General features: G+C 32.8%; 2 protein-coding genes across 2 annotated transcripts; both read left to right on the top strand.

The window, feature by feature from the left end:
- Positions 1 to 18: 18 nt before the first annotated feature.
- On the top strand, positions 19 to 25,390 carry LOC148626236 (protein Mo25-like). Its single transcript, XM_088570077.1, has 8 exons — positions 19 to 87; positions 6,117 to 6,260; positions 10,194 to 10,358; positions 11,831 to 11,949; positions 12,775 to 12,943; positions 14,174 to 14,299; positions 17,638 to 17,781; positions 19,699 to 25,390. Exons 2-8 carry the CDS (start codon positions 6,150 to 6,152, stop codon positions 19,879 to 19,881), a joined length of 1,017 nt encoding a protein of 338 aa, XP_088426203.1. The 5' UTR covers positions 19 to 87; positions 6,117 to 6,149; the 3' UTR covers positions 19,882 to 25,390.
- Positions 2,927 to 5,251, top strand: LOC148626237 (zinc finger protein 862-like). The gene has a single exon (XM_088570076.1). The coding sequence runs from the start codon at positions 3,569 to 3,571 to the stop codon at positions 4,958 to 4,960; it is 1,392 nt and encodes a 463-aa protein (XP_088426202.1). The 5' UTR covers positions 2,927 to 3,568; the 3' UTR covers positions 4,961 to 5,251.

Below are 25,390 nucleotides of genomic sequence, written 5' to 3'. Positions count from 1 at the left end.
TGTTTACATTTTGCATTTCCGGTTGTGCGCATTTCACCTGACGTCACTTCCTTCTTCAAGTTCGATAGCTATCTTGTTCATTACTGGGTAGGTTTAATGAGATTTTAAAACCAGCTGACAAGAGATGGTATCCGTACCATGGTCATTTGTGAGAAACTGTGTCAGGTTATCCATTTCTTTCAACATTTCTAGTGGGAGTCGTAGAATATTCTGAAAGGGCCGAAATGTCACGATGGGTTGACATTCTTCAAATGCCATACATTTTGTCATTTTTCTTCCTACAAGTACAAATGGCAATAGGTTTGTTTACCTTTTGTCTTGAATGGCCTTAACATGAATTAAAATATGTTCCAAAAGAAACCTCCATTAAGGAAAACCTGTTTGAGCAATTGGCTATATTAGAATAGTTATGATTTGTGACATCCTCATTACTTTTAGTTATTGGTATGAGGGAATTTTGTCGGTTCTGTACATAGTATGTTTGTGCAAATCAAAAGCAAGTATTTGATATTGCATACATGCATATGGGTTTCTTGCTTGGTGAAACGGCTGGTTGGGGTAAGTACCTGGTAATGTGTCCCCACTCCCAGTTCAAAATTGATGTACAATGTGTAACTAATAACCTACATATTCACTGTACATACATGCCTAATGATACATGTAGTCTGTAATCCTTTGAAAGTTTCTATTATTGCTTGTAATAGGTAGGAATTTCAATCAAATATGCACTTTTTATTTGAGTACTGATATGGGGGTACATGTAACTGGTTGGGTCAGAACAAAGTGCCATACTAAAAGGTACTTGATAAGCTTGTGATCAATTTGTAACCCTAACCTAAATGTTATAGTTACAACAATGTGAGGTGAGAGGTTGACTGAGATGGACTCTTTGAGCTTGAGTTTTATTATGTACATTCTAGTATTTGATAACACAAATTATTATGATATTGTATGTACATTTATGACATCAAGAATTAAAGAAAATTTCCAAAGTTCTCCTATGTACAGCTTACATTTGTACATATTCCCGTCTTGCGGACCAACATTTTGTCAACATTTATCTCCCTTTGGAGCAGGTGTCTATTCGGAACACGTAAGGTTTTCCATCCGATATCGACGATACTTTAGAAAATCTCGAAAGTCGAAAGGGAATTTCTCTTTCTACTGACCCTGCCATAAATTTTCTTTACCCGGGATACAAATAAAAATCATCCTTATGTAACCTACCAACAAAATGAAACACCCTGTAAATTTTAGAAACACCGTTGTGTTTGTCTGCTGGGGATTCCTTTTTCATTCGAGTTACCTCTTTTTTCTGCACCCGAATCCGAACATCGATTAGAGATTCGAAATTATACCTGCTCTTACAGGAGGTAACTCTGCAAAAACAGGATAAAATATGGCTGCATCCCGAGCTCCGCAAGTAGGGAATACATGTATAAATACATGTTTACAGTTTGATTTCTTGAGTTTTATATGTCTGCGAAAAATTGGAGTGGTACATGTACATGTTTTATGTTACATGTACATTTGTACATGTATGATGTCATTAATGTTGTCTTTGGTAATTTTTTCATTTCCGTATGAAAACTTGAATTATAGTTAACCAAACATCATGAAATTTTGATGTATCATTACTTTCTGCAAGAGGAAAGCTTGCTACTAATAATGGGGTCACTGTTCTCTTAAGTTCTGCAAACAAGGGGAAAAAAAGAATACCGTAGCATTTTTTGTTTTCAATTTACGAAAGGTGGGGGGGGGGGGCTTAGTTGGGCCACACCATAAAAAAAGATTTAATTTCTAGTCCAATTTTGACAAGTTTTTTTCATTGGATTCCTTCAAGTGGAATTCTCAATTCTACACGTGTAGTTTTCTATCAGTTTTGGAACATCTCACCGTTTGTGGGTTAAAGATGTACTTGGTGCAAAGGGGGCAAAAGCATTTTTTGAAAAACCAAATTTTAAGAATTTTTCATCTGATTTTAATTTTTTTGTAAATTGTTCCACTTTACAAGTGCTTTAAAAGTTACGCTGGCAAATTTACTGTATCTTTTACTGTTGTTAGAGATAATAGGGGACGAAGTGATCCAACTTTCTAATTACAGTGAAACCACTGGCTTGAACACTGATGGCTGGAACACCCAGGATTTCTCTAACACAATTCAAAGTACCAAAGTTTTCTACTACATTGTATATAATCAATATAAATAACCTTGGATTTCTGGAACGCTCGAACTGACTAGATGGTCCTTTCAGTAATAAATCTTATAGAATAACCCTCACTTACTCAAACTCATCAGTCAGTTTGTCATTATTCTAAGAGTCATTTTAGTTAATGTAATTATAGGTAATATTGAAGTCATCACTTATTACCTAGATAGTTTTTATATGACATAGTACTGATTGAAGTTCAAGAATGTTCCAAAGTTCATCAAAGACAGAGGTATTCAAACTGAAAGTTTTTTAAAAGCAAACACAGCAAATGAAAAATATCCAAGAACTAAAAAACTTACTAGGAAGTAAGCAATTTCTAATAATAAAGTGGAATTTGGCAACGAAAACAAATCCAGAAATCTACAAACTTCAGTTTCTCAAACTCCTGATAACTTGATCACATTTGAATGGTCCCTTGGAGTTTGAGCTACCAAGGTTTGACTATAAATGGAATTTCAAAATACTTTGCCACACTACATGTGTATATGCAGTTGTTGTGTCCATAATGGACTTTAAGTCCCTATGTTTAAATGAGTCAATGACTAATGTTGTGAACAGAGTTAAACTGACTCTGGTCGTATCATGCTGGACTCAATGAAGCTTTTTATTACCCCTAAAAAAGTAAAATTTATCCATATTTAACAATTTTTTTCCACAGATTTGCAGATTCCTGTTTTTGACAAGTTTTCATTTGACTGTATATTTACTTCAGATATTGCCTTGTGTCTCACCTGAAAGTCCTGATTTTAACCCTGCCGTGTAAATATGTAATTTCTATTTTAATAGAACGCAGGGATTTTCCGAGCGCTCGTCACTTTCGTCATTGGCGAAAGCCTTTTTATATTCCCGAAAAAAAATTTGGTTACTTTCGTCACTTAAAAAATCAAAACGTATAATTTTTATCACCACTAAAATTCGATTCTTACTACAATTAAACGACAAGTTTACGACCCAAGCCAATTAACTGTCAATTAAATGATTTCACCTTAATCCCAATAAATTGGTGTCAATGTTTACACAGGTAATCCTATTGAAGTGTAACTGCGTAATTGAATGATAACGAGCCGACAAAAGAATTATGATTAGTTAAAATTACGGCTTGTGTGTGACATTTTGAGCTGCTCATACTCAAATTCTCAAGAGACATAAATAGAAAGGATGAATCTATTTTTGTCATTCTTGTACATCGTCATGATTACAAATTTCTTTACTTCTACACGTGACCCTGAGTCACAGGTCACACAACCAAAAACCCAAAAATCTACAAAGAAAACTAGGGCAGAAAGAATTCAAAATTCAAAGAAGAATGGTCAAAGATATTTCCAGCTATTTATTTTGACCAAGAGCAGAACGCTATGTTCTGTTCAGATTGTAAAGCTGCCAAACTCACCAACACTTTTACGATTGGATGCCAGACACTACTGAAAGACAACATCCAAAAATATATCAAAAGTGCCGATCATAAAAGGGCCATTGAGACCAAAACAATGAGGAGCAACTGGGACCAAGGTGTAGCAACTGTACACAAAAGCCATGAAAAAGACGTGATTGCTTCAGATCACAACCCCTTTATTATCAAGGTACATTGTATAGCACACAGGTTAGCTCTTGCCGCTTCTCAAGCAGCAAACTCTATTCCCTATCTAAAGAAATATCAAGGTGTGGTAAATGAAATCTACAAGTATTATCATTACTCCTGTAAGCACACTGCTGAGTTGAAGGCCATGGCATTGATTTTTGATAAGGTTGAGAAAAAGTTTCAGGAGGTGTTCAGTACTAGGTGGTTATCTTTTGAGGGAGCAGTTGGTGCACTCCTTAGCAACTTTGATATCATGGTTGGTTGTCTTTCTGATGAGGAGAGTGGTAATGTTGTTGCAGGTGGTTTGGTCAGGTTTGTTTCTACCTTTGAGTTCTTAGCTGTATCACACCTTGTTGCTGATGTTATGGGTATTGTCTGTAGGGTAAGTCGGGTGTTTCAGAGGGAGGATCTTACTTTCACTGTTATCAAAGACACTCTTGATCCAGCTTGTTCTGCTCTTCTTGCTATGAAATCAAGTGCAGGTCCTAGGCTAGAATCCTTTCTTTCTGTGGTTCCTTCTGAGGTTCAGGATAGTGACAATTTTCTGTTTGGAGGTAATCTTGTGAAGGACAGTTCTTCTCAGAGGTCAAACTTTGACAGTCTTAGGGTAAAGTTCATAGATCAGTTAGTATCCAATATGAGGAGTAGGTTTCCTTCTCAGCAGGTTTTTGAGGGTCTGTCTATTTTTGATCCTAAGTTAGTGCCTTCTAGTGGTAGTCAGGAGTTGTTGTCTTACGGGAAAGAGCATGTTGAGTTTCTTTGTAGTTACTTTGGACAGGATAGGGATGGTCACAAGGCTTTGATCGATGAGGTTCAGTTCAGGGAGGAGTGGCTGTTGTTTAAACATGTCTTGACTGGTTATAAGGATGTTAGAATTGATTCTGTGATTTCTTCTGTTCTGGCCAAGGATTCTTTCTTGTTGGACTTCCCTAATGTTGGCAAGCTTCTTTCTATATGTCTGCTCTCTGCTATTTCTTCAGTTGACTGTGAGAGGGGCTTCAGTAGATACAATCTCATCAAGACTTACCTTAGGAACAGGTTGAAGGTTTCATCAGTTGACACTCTCATGAAGTTGTCTCTGCATCCAGTGGGCTTCAGGGATTTCAATTATAGAAGAGCTTTTCAGTTGTGGGCTCTTGTCAAGGATAGGAGGATTCTTCATTATTAGTTCTGAGTGTTTTATGGTCAGTCAGGGACATTCCAGTCTCTGCTTTAGTGCTGGAAGACAGTGCTATTTTTATGTCTATAGATATACATGTATTAACAAATAACCAACACAAAGTTTTATCTATATATTTTATTATTAATGTACTTTATACTTTTTATTGTTACTTGATGCTGAAAAAGAAATAAAATATATGTAATAAATATGATTGACTTTGTTTTTATTATTCTTGAAATTTGAAAAATACCCGACCGCAAAAGTGACTAAAGCCTTTCAAATCCTGGGGAAAACCCTGGAAAGTGTTCAAATTACTCCTATGCATGTATCAGTGTACCTGTGTCATGACATACATTCTGTATACATGTATGATGTATACATGTATATGCAATGTACAGTATGTATGTTGATGATCATTAACTTAAATGGTTCGTTATGTTGGGGAAATTTGTAGTGAAAGGATTCTACATGTAATTAGATCTGTCAGCATGTGTTCGTGCTAATCAATCAATATCTAATGATAGTTTACTACCAAGAATATCGTTTGTCGAGTAAATTGGTCATTCCAATTGAAATACTTGTAACTGCATCACAAAACCTGAGCATTAATTTTGACCATTATTTGTTTAATCAATAGGATGGTAATTTGATGAATGTTATTGTATTTATACAATGTACATGTATGGTTACACAAATAAAAAATATGTGTTTCTTGTTTCCCTACCTACTCTATTTTTTGTGTCTACCCTACATTAGCATTTTTATTGTCATTTTGGCCTGAGCACTATTAAATTTGAGATTCTTCATTAACTTAACGGGGTCAGAAACTCACTTAAATTCTAGCCAGTCCTGAATACAATTTTTCAATATATTTACTATATGGCTATATAGATTTTTGCAAAAATTAGCCAGCCCTGCCAAAAAAATAGCCAGTCTCTGGCTAGCGGGCAGGCCTCTATTTCCAACTCTGACTAAAGGTAAAAAAAAATAGTAAAAAAAAAGGAGAAATCCCTACCATAGTCCTACCTACAACTGTACCCTATTTTTTAAAGTATGAAACCAGAAACACACAATCACTTTTGGCCTCATATTTGTTATAATTATTTGTCAAGTGTTAAATCCTATTACTTCATGGTAATTTGTACATTGTGTATGTTTTTAGGTTTCAAACACACAGAAATAGCCTACTTTTATAATGCCCCTATTTGGGAAGTCACAGAAGAGCCCTCAAGATGTGGTCAAATCACTCAAAGAGGCTCTCCTGGCTGTTTCCAAAGGAAGTGCAGGGGAGAAGAAAGCTGATAAGGTATGGTGACATGAAATAAGTAAATACATGTATATTATTCCGAAAGCAGGAAGGATTGCTTCCCTTTTCATTTGAAACATTAATGACTGTTGTTCAGCTTTCATATTAAGTTATTGTAAAGAATGGAATTAGTATGACCAATAATAATTTTCTTTGGTTAGGATATTCATACATGCAAATTCATGAATGCTTAAACAATTTTATGTTTCAGGTAACTTATGTGTAACCAATTCTATTTTATTCTACCTCAGTGTTCTAGGATTAAAAATATTCCTTCTCAGAAAAATCCAAATTTAGATTAACTCTCCCACATCTAAAGCCTGATTTCCAAACTTAACAATCTTTTTTCAGAAATTTAAGTTTCCCTTAGGTAACGGGAAAATGGATCATTGTAAGCAACTATTCCACACCAAAATTTCACTTACTTCAGATGGCTTGAAATTGGAATCCTAGAACATTCTATCCCACCTTAAACTTTTTATTCTGTCCTCAATAAAATAAAATAAAAATGACACTGGCCTTCTAGCTCTGTTTTCAGTCTCAATTGTTTTTAGTTCAACTAGATTTTTTCCTAATATGCAGCTTTTTGAAAAAAATAATGCGTTGAAGCTTACATTTATTTGTCATTCAGAGCCGTTCGTTGAAAGGAAATGTATCATGAAGAAAAATATCAATGAAAATTGGTAGAATTACTGCAAAATATGTGCCATTTCAGGCTAAAAAACCTATTTCCATAAATTAATTTTCTTGATAAATAATACAAATTTACAGTATAATAAAAGAATGAATAAAAAATAAAAACCTGCCCTACCAACAGCCATTTTTTAAAAATGCTACCAGAAGCATGGCATTTCATATCCCAATTCAACAAGTTGAAGTTGATTGTATATTGGAATCACCTTCTCCATCTATTATTCAGTCTGTTTGTCTGAATTTGGTCACAATTACATGTATCTTGTGCCCAATTGATGGTTGATTTCAAATTTGATGTGAGGCTGTATATTAATGAGGCATACAATGTAAGTGATTTTTCGTGCTGTTCAATATTAACTTGCTGTTTGAATGGGGGTATACCTAGCACGGCAACATATGCAGCTTTATGTTTATTTCTAGTTCTAAGCTTAAAATTTATTTATGCAAAATTTCATTTACTGGCAATTTTTGTTATTTAAGTACCATTCTGTGTAAGAATCAGGCAGTGGATGGCACATCATAATTCTCAATTTGGTCATTTTTGCCTCAAATATATTCAGCACATCTAGAAAACAACTGAAAAGCTATTCAAATATAACCTGAAGCACCTGTGACGTGGATTATTTTTTGACTGCTTATTTCAGGAAGAGGTGTGGGAAAATTTTCCCGCCATTTTTCCACAGTGCATTTCAGCTAAATTTGACCTTTCAATATCATTAGAAGGCAAACTTTACAAATGCTTTTATAGTTATTTCTGGAGTTTATAAATTATGAATACTTGGATAATGCAAAAAAAATCTCTGCCTTTTTTCTTCTTCATGTACCACACCTTATATACTGTACATTTTGCCTGATTCTTAGACAGAGAAGTAATTAAAGTATAATATTCAAAGTTCAACTTATAATTTGTTGTAAGGTACATATTTAGCAAATGCTTCTAGTTAATTTAGAAGTTACTGTATTTTATATGAGAGTAAACTATTTGTGGTCATACAGTATTATGGTATGGTGCTCTCATTGTCTTTGTTGATGTTGTTGTTTGGAAACACTTGGTTTTTATACAACAACTTAAGTATTAACCTATTCTTTATAAAATTTAACAACAAGGGCTCCATACCAAAAAAGGAAAGATTATGTTGAATTTTTAGATTGTTGTACCAACCATTTTAGGATTAGGGGTTAAGTCAAGTATTTTCCCAATCTACTTGTATATGGTAACTTGAGTTAAAGGGAATAATGGATCCTTTGAAATTGTACTTTTTACTGCTTTTCTCCAAAATAAAGTTTGGATTTTACAATGTATTTTGGAGGTTGTTTCGGAAATATTTAAGAATTAAGGGCAAACAATGAGCCACTTTGGTTCTGGTCGAATTCTTATTCCTTTGTCAGATGTCTAACTGCAATCAAAGTTCATTGCTATATCATGCTTGAATTGTGTGCTCATACATTGAACTTGCCTCAACTGTTGAGGGTTCAGTCTGAGGTTACCCCTACAGTCATATACATGTAAAGCTGCTCCCTATCTCATTGTTACAAAAATACAACTGATTGTAATGCAGCAATACAAAATTCTGTATATACATGTATATTATCTGACGCAGGAATTTTTCTGATATTGCTTAAACCAATACCACAATGTTACATCTAACAACAATGATACATGTACATTGTACAAATGCACAATAATATACATGTACATTGTACAAATGCACACAATAATATACATGTAATCTTCACAGTATCATAGTGACTCTATTTTTTTTAATTGGAAATCATGTCATTTACAATGTACATGTACATTGTGCCACCAATTAAAAAGATCGATATTAGGAATTTTGTCAATTTCAGCGAAACGTTTTAAACATTGGCTTTTTAGGAGGGTTAATTAAGAGTAAGATTTTCCTGAATTGTTTTGTTTCAACCAGCTTATCATGTTTATAGTGTTTAGCTCTTGGTTTTAAATTATAAATTACTTTATTGAATTCTGAATCTAAATTTACAGGATATGAAAAAAAAATGTCTCTGTGTTTGTTTGACATCTGACATCACTTGTGAATTAATAATGTATGAAAAAGTTTAAAATGATAACATGTCCCCTGGGAAGAAAAACAGTCAGCCTTCAGATATACAATGAAACCTATAATTTCAGTCCTTTCCTTCAAAATTTTCAACAACTAGCCCGAATAATAGAGGACTGTATAGGATTCAGTTAGCTTGAAACAAGAAAAGTACACATCATTTCACTAGCACCAATCAATTTTTACTAGCCATTGGCATTGGGCTAGTGACTAAAGGCGAGCACTGCCATTTTGGTTGTGAAACCGAAACAGTTGTAGAAATACCATCAGTATGTCAGCAAATTTTTAATAAATATTCTTAAAGTGGGACTTTCAAGAAACAGCTGGGAATGTTTTTTTTTGTGATAGAGACTTGAGATACTAGATAAATGTAAAAATTAATACATGCCGTACCATCAAAATTGTTTTTGGAGGGCACGGACACCCTGGTTTTTCTGTTCATTTTCCTTACATGTAAAAATATTTACTGTTAACCTTTGGAACAGTTCATGTAGATCCTCCATTGACCCTGTTTCATGTTGAAGATTATTACCTAAAAGCAAATTTTTTATGTAAAAATTCAATTAATTATTATTTTTCACAGAAACTAAAGTCATTCAAACTAAAAACCTCCCAAAAATCTTACATTTTTATGTGAGATATTCTGAATTTTTCATTTATTTTCTGGGAGTCTGGTTACAAGATATGCCATATAATTTGCCTTTAATATATAGAATCCCCTTTTTCAACTGCAGATTACTAATTGGATAATTAATTGGAATGAGCAAACAAGAACGCCTCGATTTAACAAGTGTGCATAACTTGTTCCACACACAAGTTAAATCTTACTGCGTTCTTGGCATGAGTGATCACATTTTGGTTATTCATAAAAACCAATTGATTATCCTATTTATTATATAGATTTCCTCCATTATTCATTGCTATTTTCGACATGAATTTCAAAATTAGTGAACGGCAGATTGATATCAAAGTTGTGACGTTTTGGCAGGAGAAAGTCAGAGAGTGAAAGTATGGAATTTTTTTAGCAGTATGAATTATCCATATTTATTACACTGGGAACATTCTTATAAATATGATATCTTATTTTTAGCGACCAGGCAACTGATAGTTTTAAATTATGTGATTCAATGCATAGGATTGAGTACCATATTTATATTTGCAGGCAACAGAAGACATTTCAAAAAATCTTGCCCACATAAAAGGCATTCTTTATGGAGTAGGAGACCAGGAGCCACAAACAGAATTAGTGGCTCAGTTGTCACAAGAAATGTACAACAATAATATGTTGCACTTATTGATACAGAATCTTCCTAAAGTAGATTTTGAGGTTTGTTTTAGTCTAAATATGCCTCCCAGTAACAAGTTCCTATACCATGCAATCACATGTAAATGTACCTGGTAATCAAAGATAAATATACCTGGTAATGTTAAATGAATAAAACTGGTAGTCACAAGTATTATAATGTATAGAGTAATCACAAGTGTATGTAAATGTACCTGGTAATCATAGGTAAATAATTCTAATTATAGGATTCTTCATGCTTATAACCGTTTTTGAAAAGTCGAGGGCGTCTTTGCCAGAAAGAGAGTAATTTTCAGCTTGGAAAAAGAATCTTATAAATGCTTAAAATCTAACTACAAGTAAATTCGCCCCAAAATTGGATAGTCCCAGAACTAGATTCAATAAATACATTGACCAGTTTGACATATTTAAAAGAAACAATTCCCGAATGTCGGGATAGAATTATAAGGATTAAAGAGCTATTTTCGGTCGGTCATGCATGTATGAGTGGATCTATCCACTCCCAAACATTATATGAATGGCCGTCAGCTGTTCATTGAGTTTAGGAGCTCTGAGATCCATTCATACATGCATAAACGACCGAAAATAGCTGTTTAATCCTATAATATGCCTGGTAATTACAAGTATCAAAATGTACCTGGTGATCATAAGTAAATCGGGGATGATTTTGTTCTGCTTTTCAGCGGAATTCCAAATTCCACTATTTCAAATCCGGATTTTTCTGTTACGATTCTTTTTTTTTTAATGTATATTTACTTCTGATTTTGCAAATTACCTCTTCTCCGAGTAAGTTGCTCCTTTTTGCAGTCTATGCAAAACTCATCTTTTTTTACTGGATATTTAGTGGGATGAAATTTCTTTTATTGATGACCCTATGAGGTTTACTTTGTCTGTTCTTTAAGTTACAACGAAACAAAATGAATAAGAAGTAAAGATTTTGTAATATTACCAACTGTTTTGTTGTTAATGTGATTGGAAATTGGAAGTGACTGAGGTATTTTTAAGACCTTTTAGCACCGTCCATGGAAACTAGTTCTATCAAAATTCATGTCAAAAGGAATAAATAAAGTAGATTTTTGTTCAATCTTTCAAAAGATATAAAGGTAAATGTGTGTTATGACTTAATTACCAATTTTCGCATGAATATGTGTAGATTGATTTGCTTTCTCGAAGATGTAATCAGTCTCGGTTTCTTTTTTTGGATTTTACTTCAAAATAAGTAAACTAAATTCATTCATAAATTCCAGTGGTAATTTCCATATTATGATATTATAACCCAGCTATGATAAATCATTGATTGTATAAAAATTTCATGTTGTGAACAATTACTTTAGGTATACATGTAATAAGTTTTCCAGTTTCTAAATAGTTCCTTACTACATGCAGCATTTTGCATACAGCTATTCATTATAGTATGTTATTGTGAGATATAAGTATAAGTTTCTCATTTGATATTAACTGACACAGTACATGAGTTCTTTGATTTTCTATTTTAGGGTAGGAAAGATGTGGTTCAAATTTTCAATAATATGTTGAGGAGACAGATTGGTTCCAGAGCACCTACAGTAGAACATATATGTGTAAAACAAGAGATTCTTGCTGAACTCATGAAAGGGTAAGTATACATTTACGTGTATTTGTTTGAAAGAGGAGATGCTGGCTGAAGTTTTGAAGGGGTAAAGATCCTTCTGTTTGGTCCTGGTGACAGATCATACAGCAACTTCCAGTTTGCATAAAATCTGTTTGCAATTTGAATTCTTAGGTGGACTCAGGGACCACTGGGAGCCAGTCCCCTCTTAATATGCTTCAAAATTTTGGTTGATTATACATTAGTTCACTAGAAATCACAAGAGCAGGCCCCTCTTAGGGTATTCAGCAGACCCCATTTTAAAAAAAAATTCTGTATCAATACTGGAATGTTTTTGTCAGCTTAAACTTAGAAATTATACTGCAAGGATATAATTTGAAACTTAGTACAATAAATTGTGAAATTTTTCGCCAAGATCCGTAGCACAAAATAAATTAAACTATCTGGAATATTTTCTTCGAAGAACATAATAGTGATGAACTATCACTAATTGAAACTGCACGAAAGCAGATTAATAGCAGAAACTGTAAAAAAAAAAGCCTTGCAAAAATTTCACGCTTAATTGTATACAGCTTTAGTTTATTCTAATATATTGTAAATCTGACTTTCATTTTGATTACTCGTTTACTTAACGTATTTGCTTGAATTTTAACAAGGGTTGCAGGACATCCAGATGATATGAACTAATTTGTATTAATTTCTGTATCTGAATTTTATATGGATTGGTACTTAATTGGTTGTGACAACAAAGTTACAAAATACTTATTTATTATGCAGTACTTATCAATGCTCATATAATTTTTGCAACACATGTAATGTAAGGTATATTGAAATTATTTTATTTAATTTTAGGTACGAGAATCAAGAAGTAGCATTAAATTGTGGTCAGATGTTAAGGGAGTGTTGTCGTTCTGAAGAGTTAGCCAAGATTTTATTGAACTCATCACAATTTTACAAATTTTTTGACTATGTTGAAGTATCCACCTTTGACATTGCTTCAGATGCTTTTTCCACTTTTAAGGTGAGTCAGTCTAAAACTTGTGGAAATGTTGGTTAATGCTGTTAACACTTATAATGCTGCCAAGAGGAAACCTTTTATGTGATTTGCTTTTAACCAGTCACTACCTTGTATAGTGCACCAATTACTTGTAATTCTAGCAGTAAAATGTATGGTAGGTTTCTATTGTTACAATTATATGACATATTAAACACCACTCTTAAAAGTTTCCATTTCAGAACTTCAATGACAAGGTTATTGAATATTTATCATTTACTATTGTTAATGTTATATATTATTCTATTACTACTAGATGCTTACAGATCATTTAATTTTAATATTAATCAGGAAACACCATTTGTAAACTTATTATATGAAATTTTAGAGGTCCCATTTGGCTCATTATATTTCATTCAAACTATTGAATATATCAGACATTTTTACCAAAAGCATTCTGCAAATATTCTATACTCTTTTGTGCACTTAATTGTACCCTGCTCCTTTTCATTTATTGTCTACACCAGCCATACTTAATTATTTAAAATCCTTTCTTGAAATCTTTTATGCCCAATCACTTTCTTCTACAGGCATGGGCAGAATACACCTGAATGAACTACCTGTTTATTTTTAAAACACTTTTATTATGATAATTTTTAGTTTATTTGTTGTTGCAAATGCCCAAAAGAATCCATGTTGATAGCACCAGTGTATAAAGCATTTGCAGCCTTAGAAAAATGACTCTGATTTCAAACTAAGCATTAACTCAATACTTGCATCTTGAATTGTTTACAATTTCATATCAGTATGCTGCATATGTTGTTATAAGCTGTGCTGTCTCAAACCAAGATTTTTCCTCAAATCTTTAATTTCAAGTCTTTTAATTAATCCAAATTTGAGTTGAGAAAGGATTCAAAGGAAGTCTCAATTTGAGTTTCTTTAAGAAACTGGGCTCAGGTCTCAGTTTACAAAACTGATATAAAAGAATTGAGAAACTACACTATTACAAGTCTTCAATCCTTTTCACTAAAAGTTATTCACATCAGTTATGACATCACTATGCTATTTTCTGACATCATAAATTACGAACTCACAAGTTTTTGTGAAATGAACACCAGAATACTACTTGTAGAGGTCAACAGGGGTGAACTGGTCTGAAATTCTTAATATAATTTCTTCACACTGTCTGATAATATTATAAAATATCAAAATGAATATGTTTTAAAAAAACAATTGTAAATCCTCTTTCTTTTTCAGGAATTGCTGACAAAACATAAAATGCTGTCATCAGAGTTTCTAGAGACTAATTATGACAAGATATTTGATAATTACCAAATGTTGTTGAATTCAGAAAACTATGTCACAAGAAGACAAGCTCTTAAGGTAATATAATGATGTTGTTGCTTACTAGTTTTTACTTTGTCTGGTGTTCTGCCCGTCAGTCTGTCAACAATTTTTGTGAATGCCATTTGTCAAAAACTATACATGGTGCTAAACTGAAATTTTGTACATGAATTACATGCATGTATTCACCATTTGAAGATATTAATATTAGTGGCTATACACATCTGTGTTTTAAGTAGTAGGTTTTTAAAAGGGCTGATGCTACTCATGCCTGCACATGTACATGTATGTAGATTCAAATTCTTGTCTTAGTTGTCTTTGATACACAGTTTTCCTGTTGAGCTTAGCCCCGTGCAGGTCCGGGTGTTAAAAGAATAGGCCTGCAGCAGCGCTAAGCTTGTCGTAAAAGGCGACTACATAGTGCTCAGAAACCTAGCCGGGGGCTAGGCGCTCTGCCCACAGAGCAACTGGGATGTGTGCCCCAGGTGGTGGAATGGGGTACCACTGGCGTGTTACATGCTGGGGTTGTCAGGCTATAATACGGAAAACCTGACCGCAAACCATAGTGGTGCGCCATGTTGGGAAAGATGCCAAGTTCCTCGCACGTTAAAGAACCCTGCTGTGGTATTCGATAGGAGTAGGAACCTTTGCGCTCCGCCACAGGAGGCTAAATTGCCCGACCTTACCCATCCCCCTTTTTCCAGTGGCAATCAAAATTTGTCGACCCTATTATCCTTGTGACCCATCCTTTTTTTTTCATTTCATGTTCATTTTATCATCCATTTCATGTTCATAGTCTGAATATAGCTGAAATATTGCTGCTCGGACGTTAAACCCCAACAAACAAACAAACAAATTTATCAATTGCCCATGGATTTTGTCAACATAAAAATCACTCTTCCTCATCAAAGATATGGAAAATACCTATAAAGATAAGTTTTTCAACACCAAACCACCAAAAATAGCCACAGACTTTATTTATATCTATATTTATTTTCTTGTGTACGTTTATGTACCTTTTCATAAGCCTTTAAAGGCTAGCTGATATTACATATCTGTTTTATTATCTTTTAATTGATTTGTAATTATAGGTGTCATAATGAGTGAAAGTTGAATATCGCAAAATATCTACACAAGTTATTTAATCTCCACATCTTCTTATCAAACAAACCTGCAAGTTGATATTTTTTTTTTTTGATATTCAACTTTCACAAATTATAAATCCTTCTTCTCTGTGATTCCTTTGGAATTTTTTGGCAACTTGACATTCGGCACCTGTCATGGCAGAAATTCTAGCAATTAGGTCCAGTTGTCACCAGATATCAACATTGGTGTTAGGAGAACAAAGTGAGAAATGTCACAACATTGCCTTCGACCAATCCGGTTTTAAAGTAAATGATGCACAACCACACAACAACCAATGGCAATGGAAATTTTTCCTCTCACTAGTTCTCATCACATCGTCCATGGTGTGATATCGCTAATATCTAGCCATTCAAGAAATAGAGGATCATGTATAATAAATATATGGCTGCACTTAAAAATCAAAATCTATTGAATTTTGATAGAACTAATGCAAACTCAAGATTTTGAGAATCTGGGTTCAGTGAAGTAAAAAATCTGTTAGGTTGTCCTCAGATCTTCAATTTCAAGTGTTTTGATTGGTTGGAATCGAAGTTGAGGAAGGTTTTGAGGAAAATCTCAATTTGAGATTTTTCATGAAACCAGGCCCAGATTTCATGAGTGTAAAATTTCATATTATGATGATTACTATCTGAAAATGTGAATTTTGTGAGAAAGCAATTATATTAATGGAACAAAATATTTATTTAAGACCCTAATATATTTTTTAAGTGAATAGACATTTTTATGCCCCTGTTTGACAGCAGTCTTTGAATTTTGATGTTTATCATTTTTCCCCAGTAGATTAGGACCCATTAAATCGCGATTAATTAGTTAAGAAAAGTAAATAATTTTGTTTCAATTTAATTTTCATGAACATTTGAAAGATTAGTTTCGATATTTATGACTTGCACAATAACATGGTCTTCTCCTATAAGTATTAAATTTTAGAAACCCACATGGAAAATTTGAAATTAGGCATTCAGCATCTATGTTATGGTTGTTGGATTTACCCTACTGGTGCACCTGGTGCAAGGTCCCAGTTTTTAGTGGAGTCCGAGTTGCTCATTTGCTTTTGTTACTTTGTATGTATGATTTTAGTTACTTTATGTTCTTTGTTGTGTATGTCTGTTTTCCATGTCTGGTCTTTGTCTCTGGATTACATTCTTTTGATTACCGTTATGACCTTGGTTCTCTTGATTACTCTAGCAGTCACACCTCAAATTCCTGTTTAACATAGTGGCATGTATTTAGCTTGTTGATGTTTTAGTGTCTGTCCCCTATGCCCTTGAGCACATTTTCTATGTCTTTATTGACCCTAATTGGCTTCGTCAAGCTATTAACACAAATTATCGAAAAAAGAGTGAATAAAGAGGAAGGCATCATGCACCTGCATAAAGAATGGATAAAGAGGAAGGCATCAATGCACCTGCATAAAGAATGGGTATAGAGAAAGGCATCAATGAACCTGCATAAAGAATGGATATTGAGAAAGGCATCAATGCACCTGCATAAAGAATGAATATAGAGAGAGGCATCAATGCACCTGCATAAAGAATGGATATAGAGTAAGGCATCAATGCACCTGCATAAAGAATGGATATATAGAGAGGCATCAATGCACCTGCATAAAAAATGGATATAGAGAAAAGCATCAATGCACCTGCATAAAGAGTGGATTTAGGGAAAAGCATCAATGCACCTGCATAAAGAGTGGATTTAGGGAAAAGCATCAATGCACCTGCATAAAGAGTGGTTTTAGAGAAAAGCATCAATACACCTGTATATATCTTAAATCCAAAGCAGTTGATACTTTCAGAATCACCAAAAGGTCTTCAACAAGCATAAACGTACCTTTTATTCAAACTCTGATTTAAGACCCTGACAACAAGAGTAATAAATCTATGGTTACAGAATGATGACAAATACCTCATCATCAAACTAAAACGAAATATAATGACACTAAAATACATTATTGACCCTACATCTCCTGACTATGGACATGAGCATGAACCCTGTGGTGAAGTTGAAGTATCAGTAGTTTTATTGTGTTGGCAGTAGTTGAAAATTTGCATTAGTCACACTGTAATAGAAATAAAGGCATAGACAAATGCTGTGGTGAATGTCCTGTGTATTTGAATAAGCCATCTTCAAAACTGAGTTAGCCACATTAAATCTAATCTAGCATTTAGGTGGCTATCTTCTACTACTAACACATGTCACGGGTTTGAATTGGCTTTTTTTTTAATTTTCAGCTGTTAGGAGAGTTGTTGTTAGATAGACATAATTTTACTACGATGACCCGTTACATTTCCAATCCAGATAATCTCAAACTCATGATGAACATGTTGAGGGAAAAGAGTAGAAATATTCAATTCGAAGCTTTCCATGTCTTTAAGGTAAGGACGACCATTTTCCTCTGTATCAGTAGCATTGTCTGTTTTGTGTAACACAAATAAAGTTATGGACATATAAGGCAGACTTGATTTTCTGCTTTTTTCCAAAAGGGGAACTTACTGCATGTTTACTTCTGTTTTCAGTAATTTCCTCTTTTTTGGTTGGCTCCGTAAAATCACACCTGATTAGGCACATAAAAATAGTGTGTTTCCTATTTCATGCCAGAAAAAATTGTTGTACATTATTGTAACTATGGGTGTTTTTTGGGAGGGTGGGATTGTAGAAATATATGCCCATCCTGGTGAAGCGGGTTGGTTACATTATGTTTTTTCTCCAAGATCGGGCAAAAAAAATTGTGCATGTCAGGATTTTGAAATTGGCTTATTTTGAAGGCTTTTTCTACACAAACAGGGACATTCCTTGAATACCATGCTTCTAATAAACTGTTCTGTCTGTCTATTGTATTTTTTCTTCCTTAGTTCATGGGCAATCTGCATCTAAAGTTTTTATAGTATGGCTATTACTACATGCAGGTAATGCAGTGAGATGTGTAGAATATGTTTGTCATTGTGCATGTAATATTTCACAATGATTAATTATGTCCTGTGCAACTGTAGATGAACAGACAGACAGATTGATTTCTATGTCCATCTCCCACAATTTAATTGTGGTTGAGTTTATCCAAATTAACCTGTCTGGCTGTCTGTTCATCCATCCATTTGTTTGTCCAAATATCTTCGTCCTAGTCATAAGTTGGACTTCAATGACGGTTTGTATGAAGGTGAGGCATTACTGTAAGCATAATAATTTGAATGGTTGCTAATTTTCATGGATTCTGTCAAGTGAGTATATTCACAGGTATCAATTTTTTTGCAGATTTAGAAATGATTAATGATAATTAGTATGTTTACAATATTTGTAGTTGTACATGTAGAAACTGGTTCATGCAATAGTTTTGAAAGATAAAACCTTATAGATACTTCTTTCTCCTAAACCGCTGAATATATTTATATGAAATTTGATTGGAAGGTTATGCATGGTACTGTGAAAGTATATTAGTTCATGGGGTACCAATTTACATGGTTTTCATGGGTTTAGTAAACCACAAAATTTGGTTTCCAACATAAAGGAAATTTTCCATTCCTTTGTATAATTGAGCTGTCAAATCCATGAATTCAAGAATCTAGGAACAGATGATTTATCCCAAAATGGCAAAAATTGGCACCCACGAATAATGGTACTTTCTCAGTATGAAAATAGGTATTTTATATCATGTCACTGCAACTTAGAAGTTTAGCATGATGTAAGATGCATTTGAAGCAGGAGGAGGGTGGGGATATTCTTTTAATGAGGTTGTTCACAGTATATCTAGTTGAGTGTACTTGTTACTGATATAGACACATTGAAACAAAAAAAAAAATCAGTTGTTGTCCATATTAATTAAAAGGCTTCAGGGAAAAACAATCCTAAACAGATAGAATTTTGTTGTATTTGTACATTCCATTTAAATTTTGTCCTCTTGTAAGCAAAGTCGAGGGAAAAAGGATAGGAACTGTAAAAAAATAAAAACATAATCCAGGGTTAATAACTGAAAAAAAAAATGGATGCACACAACAAAGAAGAGGAAATAACTATAATAACAGAAACAAAAGTAATTGAGCTCTACTTAAAGGTGGGAGCATTGACCAGGTGCACCAGTAGGGTAAGATTCCTCTGCTTTTCTAGAGACACTGGCCAAGTTGCACATAAAATGACATGTCCAGGGTAGACCAAAGAGGAAAACTAAAACAGAGTGAACAAATAGATTCTCATGGTGCAGATGGATACACCATAGCGATCCAACATGACTTTTATAGTGATGACTAAAATCGTGTAGTAATTGGATTCATAGATAATGATGTTGTGCTTGTATTTTACAGGTTTTTGTAGCAAATCCCAATAAACCAAAGCCTATACTAGATATCTTACTTAGAAACAAGGAAAAGCTCGTAGACTTTCTTACCAAATTTCACACTGAACGATCCGATGATGAACAATTTAACGATGAAAAAGCATATCTTATAAAACAAATAAAAGAGTTGAAGTCCCCTGAAGAATCATAGTATTTAGTGTTGTGTAACAGACATTGAGTGCTATAATATATTGTGAGTGGTCTCCCTTTTCTGACATCTTCAGAATAGAAGGAAGATTTTCTCTATTACAGTTGTAATATATTTTTGTTTTATTCATCACAGCACAGTGCTATTGTCAAAGAACTGAATCAATCTTTAATTCCATGTATATAAATATTTATCAGAAGTATTTAAGTAATATTGAAGGATGCAAGGTTGCATTTGAGTAAATTTTGATTGATGAGTGTAATGGAACCTTTTTTTCATAATTGTTGATGAAAGCATGATCAGAAAATTAAAATTAACTTGTGTTTCACTCTCTGTTTTATATTTCTGGACTATTAATTCTAGATTTTCTCGTTTTCTTGATTTTTAATGGCAATTGCTTTTAAATCTTAGTTTTTACTCATTTTCTTTAGATTACACAGCGGTGCTGGTTAATTTTTTTTTTTTAAAATATAAAATGATTCAAGCATACTTTTAAATGCAATAGTTTAAAGCATATTCTATTTCACAAAATATTCATGCTTTCCAGTAATCAATTTGAAAAGGAAATGTAATTTACTAAATTAAAAATTTGAGACTTTAGTAAAACCATCATTAAACGTTAATTTTGTAACCAACTTAAGCTCATCCCATCAATGTTGAGATTTGAAACAAAATTTGTTTAACTTTCTAAATTATTCAGTAATGTTTCCATGCCATATATTTTTTTTAAGTGTTTTCATTTTAAAACTTAGGCCTATAACCACTGAACCATTCCAAGGATTCATAGACTGATCTTAATATATGATATGCATACAACCAAAAGAAAATATTTCAAATTTTATAGCAAGTATTGATTTTTTACTTCCCATAAGACACTGTTTCTTTAGTACTTTTGTGTAAGTTTTCGTAAGAATCAGGCAAAATTTTTCAATTAAATATAAGAAAAATTAGGTTTTTAAAGGAGCTATCTGCCCTAGAAATGTTCATTTTCAGTGCATTTCAATAAAATTAAAACCCTATTTATGAAATTGATATGGAAAATCTTGTCCCGTTTACTTGATTCATATTGTGCAAAAATAGTCAAAATAAACTTTCTCAATGGTGAGTTTTTCATATCTGTTCAGGTTATAGATGGTGATATAATCGATGTATAGGTTCTCTGAATGTGTTGCTAAAATCCTATTTCATTTTTTTTTACCTTATCCCAAATTTTTTTTTTGGTTAATTATTAAAAAAAATGTGCAATTAACTCATAGAAACTGTGCCCTCTACTTCAATCTTTTTTTTTAGGGCAGCAATTTTCAATGTTAAGTCTTTTTTTTTTTTTTTTTTTTTTTTTTGGGGGGGGGTAAAAATTGAATATTGCCATAATTGTTTTTAGTTTGTTTTGTTTTGCAAATTTTTCAGTTGCTTGAAGATGGGACTGGTAACCATTGCTTATGCATTAGGCTTACGCTGAAAATACTGTTAGTTCTACCTTCAGCAACCCACCCATTAAAACTGACCTTACACAAGGGTTAATATTGTCTTTTTTATATGATTAATAATGTGACATTTACAAATAACTTAAATAATTGATTCAATAAGGAAAGTTTTTCTTTTTTTTATCCGTGAAAGAAAACTATTTTACATATATCAAATCCTAAATTTTCAGCAAAATGTTCTCTTTGAAAGAGAAAAAAAAGGTTTGGCACTGCTTACAAATGTGATAAAGACATACAATCCCACAAGTATTGAACGTTGTTTTGTGATGCATTTGTGACACAAAATATCTGTTAAAAAGTTGTGTGTAGATACAATCCAAGAAAAGTTGTCTGTGATGTTAATGTACATGTAAGATATTGTAATTAAGGTTTCGGTTTCAACCCTCCCCACCCCACCCCCAAAAAAATATTATGTAGCTGTATAAATTTTGTATTTTTTAAAGTAGCAGTCTTTATAAAAATCAGACAGGAGGTGATTTATGCATGTCATAAAACAACTGACTTTACCTTCATTTCTTATTTAGAAACAGTTGCAGACCACATAAGCAGTCATTGTCTTGCATTTAGTGGTTGCACTTTCAAAATAAAAATTATAGAGAATGTTCATTAAAATTGGTACTTTGCAAGAGTTATCGTTCTTGATTTGGTTTGATTGGGTTGATTTTAGTGGTTATATGAAAGTTATGTTTTCACAAAAATATGGAAAGGACTTGAAAAATGTAGCATAATTATGTAGCCCTGTTCAGTGGGTTTTCTACACCATGAATCACCTCTACCATGTGCAGTGTCTGAATTTTATACAGACAGGTACTTTAAGTGTGTTATTATAAACATATATATCCCACGTAATGTATATGGAAGGGCAAACATGCAATGTTTTCATTAATTTTAGTAAACTGATGTTTTTTTAATTAATTATTTTCAATAGATGATACATATTACTTCATTATGTTGTTTTTTTTTTTGGCTTATTACTATTGTTTTTGACATGGGATCCTTAAAAAATTATCTGACTCAAAGCATTTATTGACTAATGTGTTAATATGAACTTATTCAATAACTGTCTTTTCCTTCATCTGTGTTTTTTTTTTATTGTTCCCCCTAGCTTTCAACAAGAACAGTATATTGTTTACTAAACATATTGATATTTTTGTTGAATTGTTCACTTCCTGGTTCTTAAAAGTATTGTTTAACTGCCATTTTAAGTCTGTGGGGTTAACATAATGAAGTTTGCATATTTTTTTTTTAATTTAGTGATGTGGGATTGTTTTTATTCCATGAGGGCATGACTTAGTAAAGATTTTATACTAGTACATTTATATAATTTGTATCTGATATCATTTGAGTGCAAACATTATTATTGATTTTGAATGTAGTTCACACTGAATGAATATTATTGCCATAATAACATTTTTGTGACTGCCATTTTTTTTCTCTGATTTTCAGTATATTTACATTCATGAATACTGATGACTTTTTCGTTTTAAATTAAGAATTGTAGGTTATTGCAGCAAATTCCATGGTGCTGCATGCCTGCTCTATTCCCATATTTCCCAGCAGTGTTCTTAATTCAAGATTCAGTTTTTTTCTGATTGACTATGTAGACATATGAATTAGGTTTTTACAGGATCTTTTTTGCTTGTGTCATTTCCAGTTGTCTGTATTGGGTTTTGGATCTACTTTCCTCTACAGATCTAATAACCACTTCATGATTATTATGTATCATGTCCTAGCAGGTCCACAACCAATTTAAACATTTAAAGTTTCTTCCTGTAAATTTTACATAAAGAGCTGTTTTTTTCCATCTTTGCTTAAACTTAAATAGTGATTTTGTTCTGAATTGATTAACTCCCACTTCAAGATAGGCCTTGATGTTTCATTGTGTTTATCTGTATAAAAGAAGAGAAACATTTGAACAACTGAACTAGGTTCCTAAACAGTAATAATCTGTTAAATTTTAATGAAAGTACAGGTAATATTCTAAATAAACCAATTGTAGAAACCAGTTCTGACCTTTGACTTTGACCCTTGATCCCTTATCCATAGATAAAGATGCATTTATTTTAAATATCATATACAATGAAACATGTGTAAACAAAACCTCTTTTGGAAGTTAAAATTAGTCCTGTTTAGGCAGTTCATTATATCAAGGTTCAAAATACATTGAAACTATCGTCATATGATGGGACTTTTAAAATCTCTAGTGTAGACAGGTGCTCAGACTATTCAAGCTGCTATTTGGAAGGGTTTTTAGACTATTCAGGCTGCGGTTTAGACAGGTTTTCAGACTGTCCAGGGTGCGGTTTGGACTGGTTTTCAGACTATCCAGAATGCGGTTTGGACCGGTTTTCAGACTATCCAGGTTGCTGTTCGGACAGGTTTTCAGATTATTCAGGCTGCAGATTGGACATGTTTCACTAAATATTTTTAGCATTAATTCAATACCAGATTCACTTTTTGTTCAGGTCATATTATAAGAATGTTTCCTTTCCTGTCTTAACCTGACCGATGCATCAGTGATACATCATTCTTGAGTATAAATTTTGTTATGCAGTACCTATATAGAGTTGTCGTAAAAAATAATAGATTTACATTCTTAACCATGATCCTGATTTTTTGCCCATTTACAACAAACCAACAATATACCCTGCCACCTAAAGTGGTAAGGTATTATATGAGACCCTCTGAAAAGTTGTCTTTCCATCCCCCAAAAATGTCAATTGACAATAATTTTTTTAAAACTTTGCAGTTATTTAGTTTTGTAAAATACAGATTAAGTTCAATTTTCAGCAAAATCCCAGATGTAATTTCTAGTTGGGCCATTTTGAATATTTTGCCTTCCCTTTTTTGAACTTTGCTTGGGGGTATCACTTGTTCTATTAATGCCCTGTTTTACAATTATGGCCTAATTCCAATATCACTGTCAATATGATATATAACTGTAATTGTTCTTTTTTTCTCACAAATTGCATTATCAGTAATTACTCCCTAATTTGATATTTTGATATTCATATAGTCCATTTTAATCCAGCCACTACTATCTAATTGACCGTAGGGGATAGTAGGGGCTGGCTTTAGCCAGAACAAGTTTAGAATATGTTAAGTTTCAAGATTTGATGGACTTAAATACTGGCACAAAAGTTTGAAAACTATATATACCAGTCATGAAAATAAGTGTAATTACATTAACAAAAGTAGTGAAACCTGTCGAAACTGAACCTCTTTCTGGTTTAAGTAGCACTCCAGGTAAGAATCGTGCAAAATATGATCCATGGTTGGAAAGCCTACATATTTTTATTTTTGATATTTTGTTTAAAAATATTTTCATAAACAGAAATTAAACTGTGACTTTTCATATACCTTTGTTTTTAGGAGATGAAAATTACATGGAATATAATATAGAATTTAAAATTAAGGGAGATAACTCTGTAAATGACACTAAAATACAATTTTCTATATGGATTATCTCTTAAGAGCAGACAGAGTAGAATGAATAACTATATATTTCATCATATAGACCTTGAAAGCAACTTTTAAAATAACAAAAATAAAATGTAGCCTTTTGGGGGGTGAAGCACATACTGAATTTGCATGATTCTCGCATAGGCTGTTACTTAAAATGTGTTCTGTCAAGACAAGTGTTTGGTTAACCAAGCTTAAAATAGTTCGAATTTATATACAGGAATTTTTAAATGTCTGGTTTAGAAAAGTTTTTATATTATACAGGGTTTGGTTCAGGCAGGTGTCACAGTAATATCAAATACTTAGGTACATGTAATTGTCGTATTTAGTGGGAGAGATAATTTCAGTACTGTTCATCTTGTATTAGTTAAATCTGGCAATATATCCTCACATTTGTATTAAAAATCATCTGTCTGTGTGAACAAAATTTGTTTAAACAGAATTAAAAATAATAATTTGATTTGATAATGTACTGTATTTAGTAAAATTATATCGATAATAAAAAAAATATTGATAAAATACTCCAATAAGAAAAAATGTAAAAATAAAAGGTAATTTCAAACTCC

This window comes from Perna viridis, chromosome 2, assembly GCF_037379345.1.
Source record: "Perna viridis isolate PV_CMFRI_1.1 ecotype Kerala chromosome 2, ASM3737934v1, whole genome shotgun sequence".
NCBI lineage: Eukaryota > Metazoa > Mollusca > Bivalvia > Mytilida > Mytilidae > Perna > Perna viridis.
The sequence above is the reverse complement of the archived record's forward strand: the minus strand, read 5'-3'. Positions and strand labels throughout refer to the sequence as shown.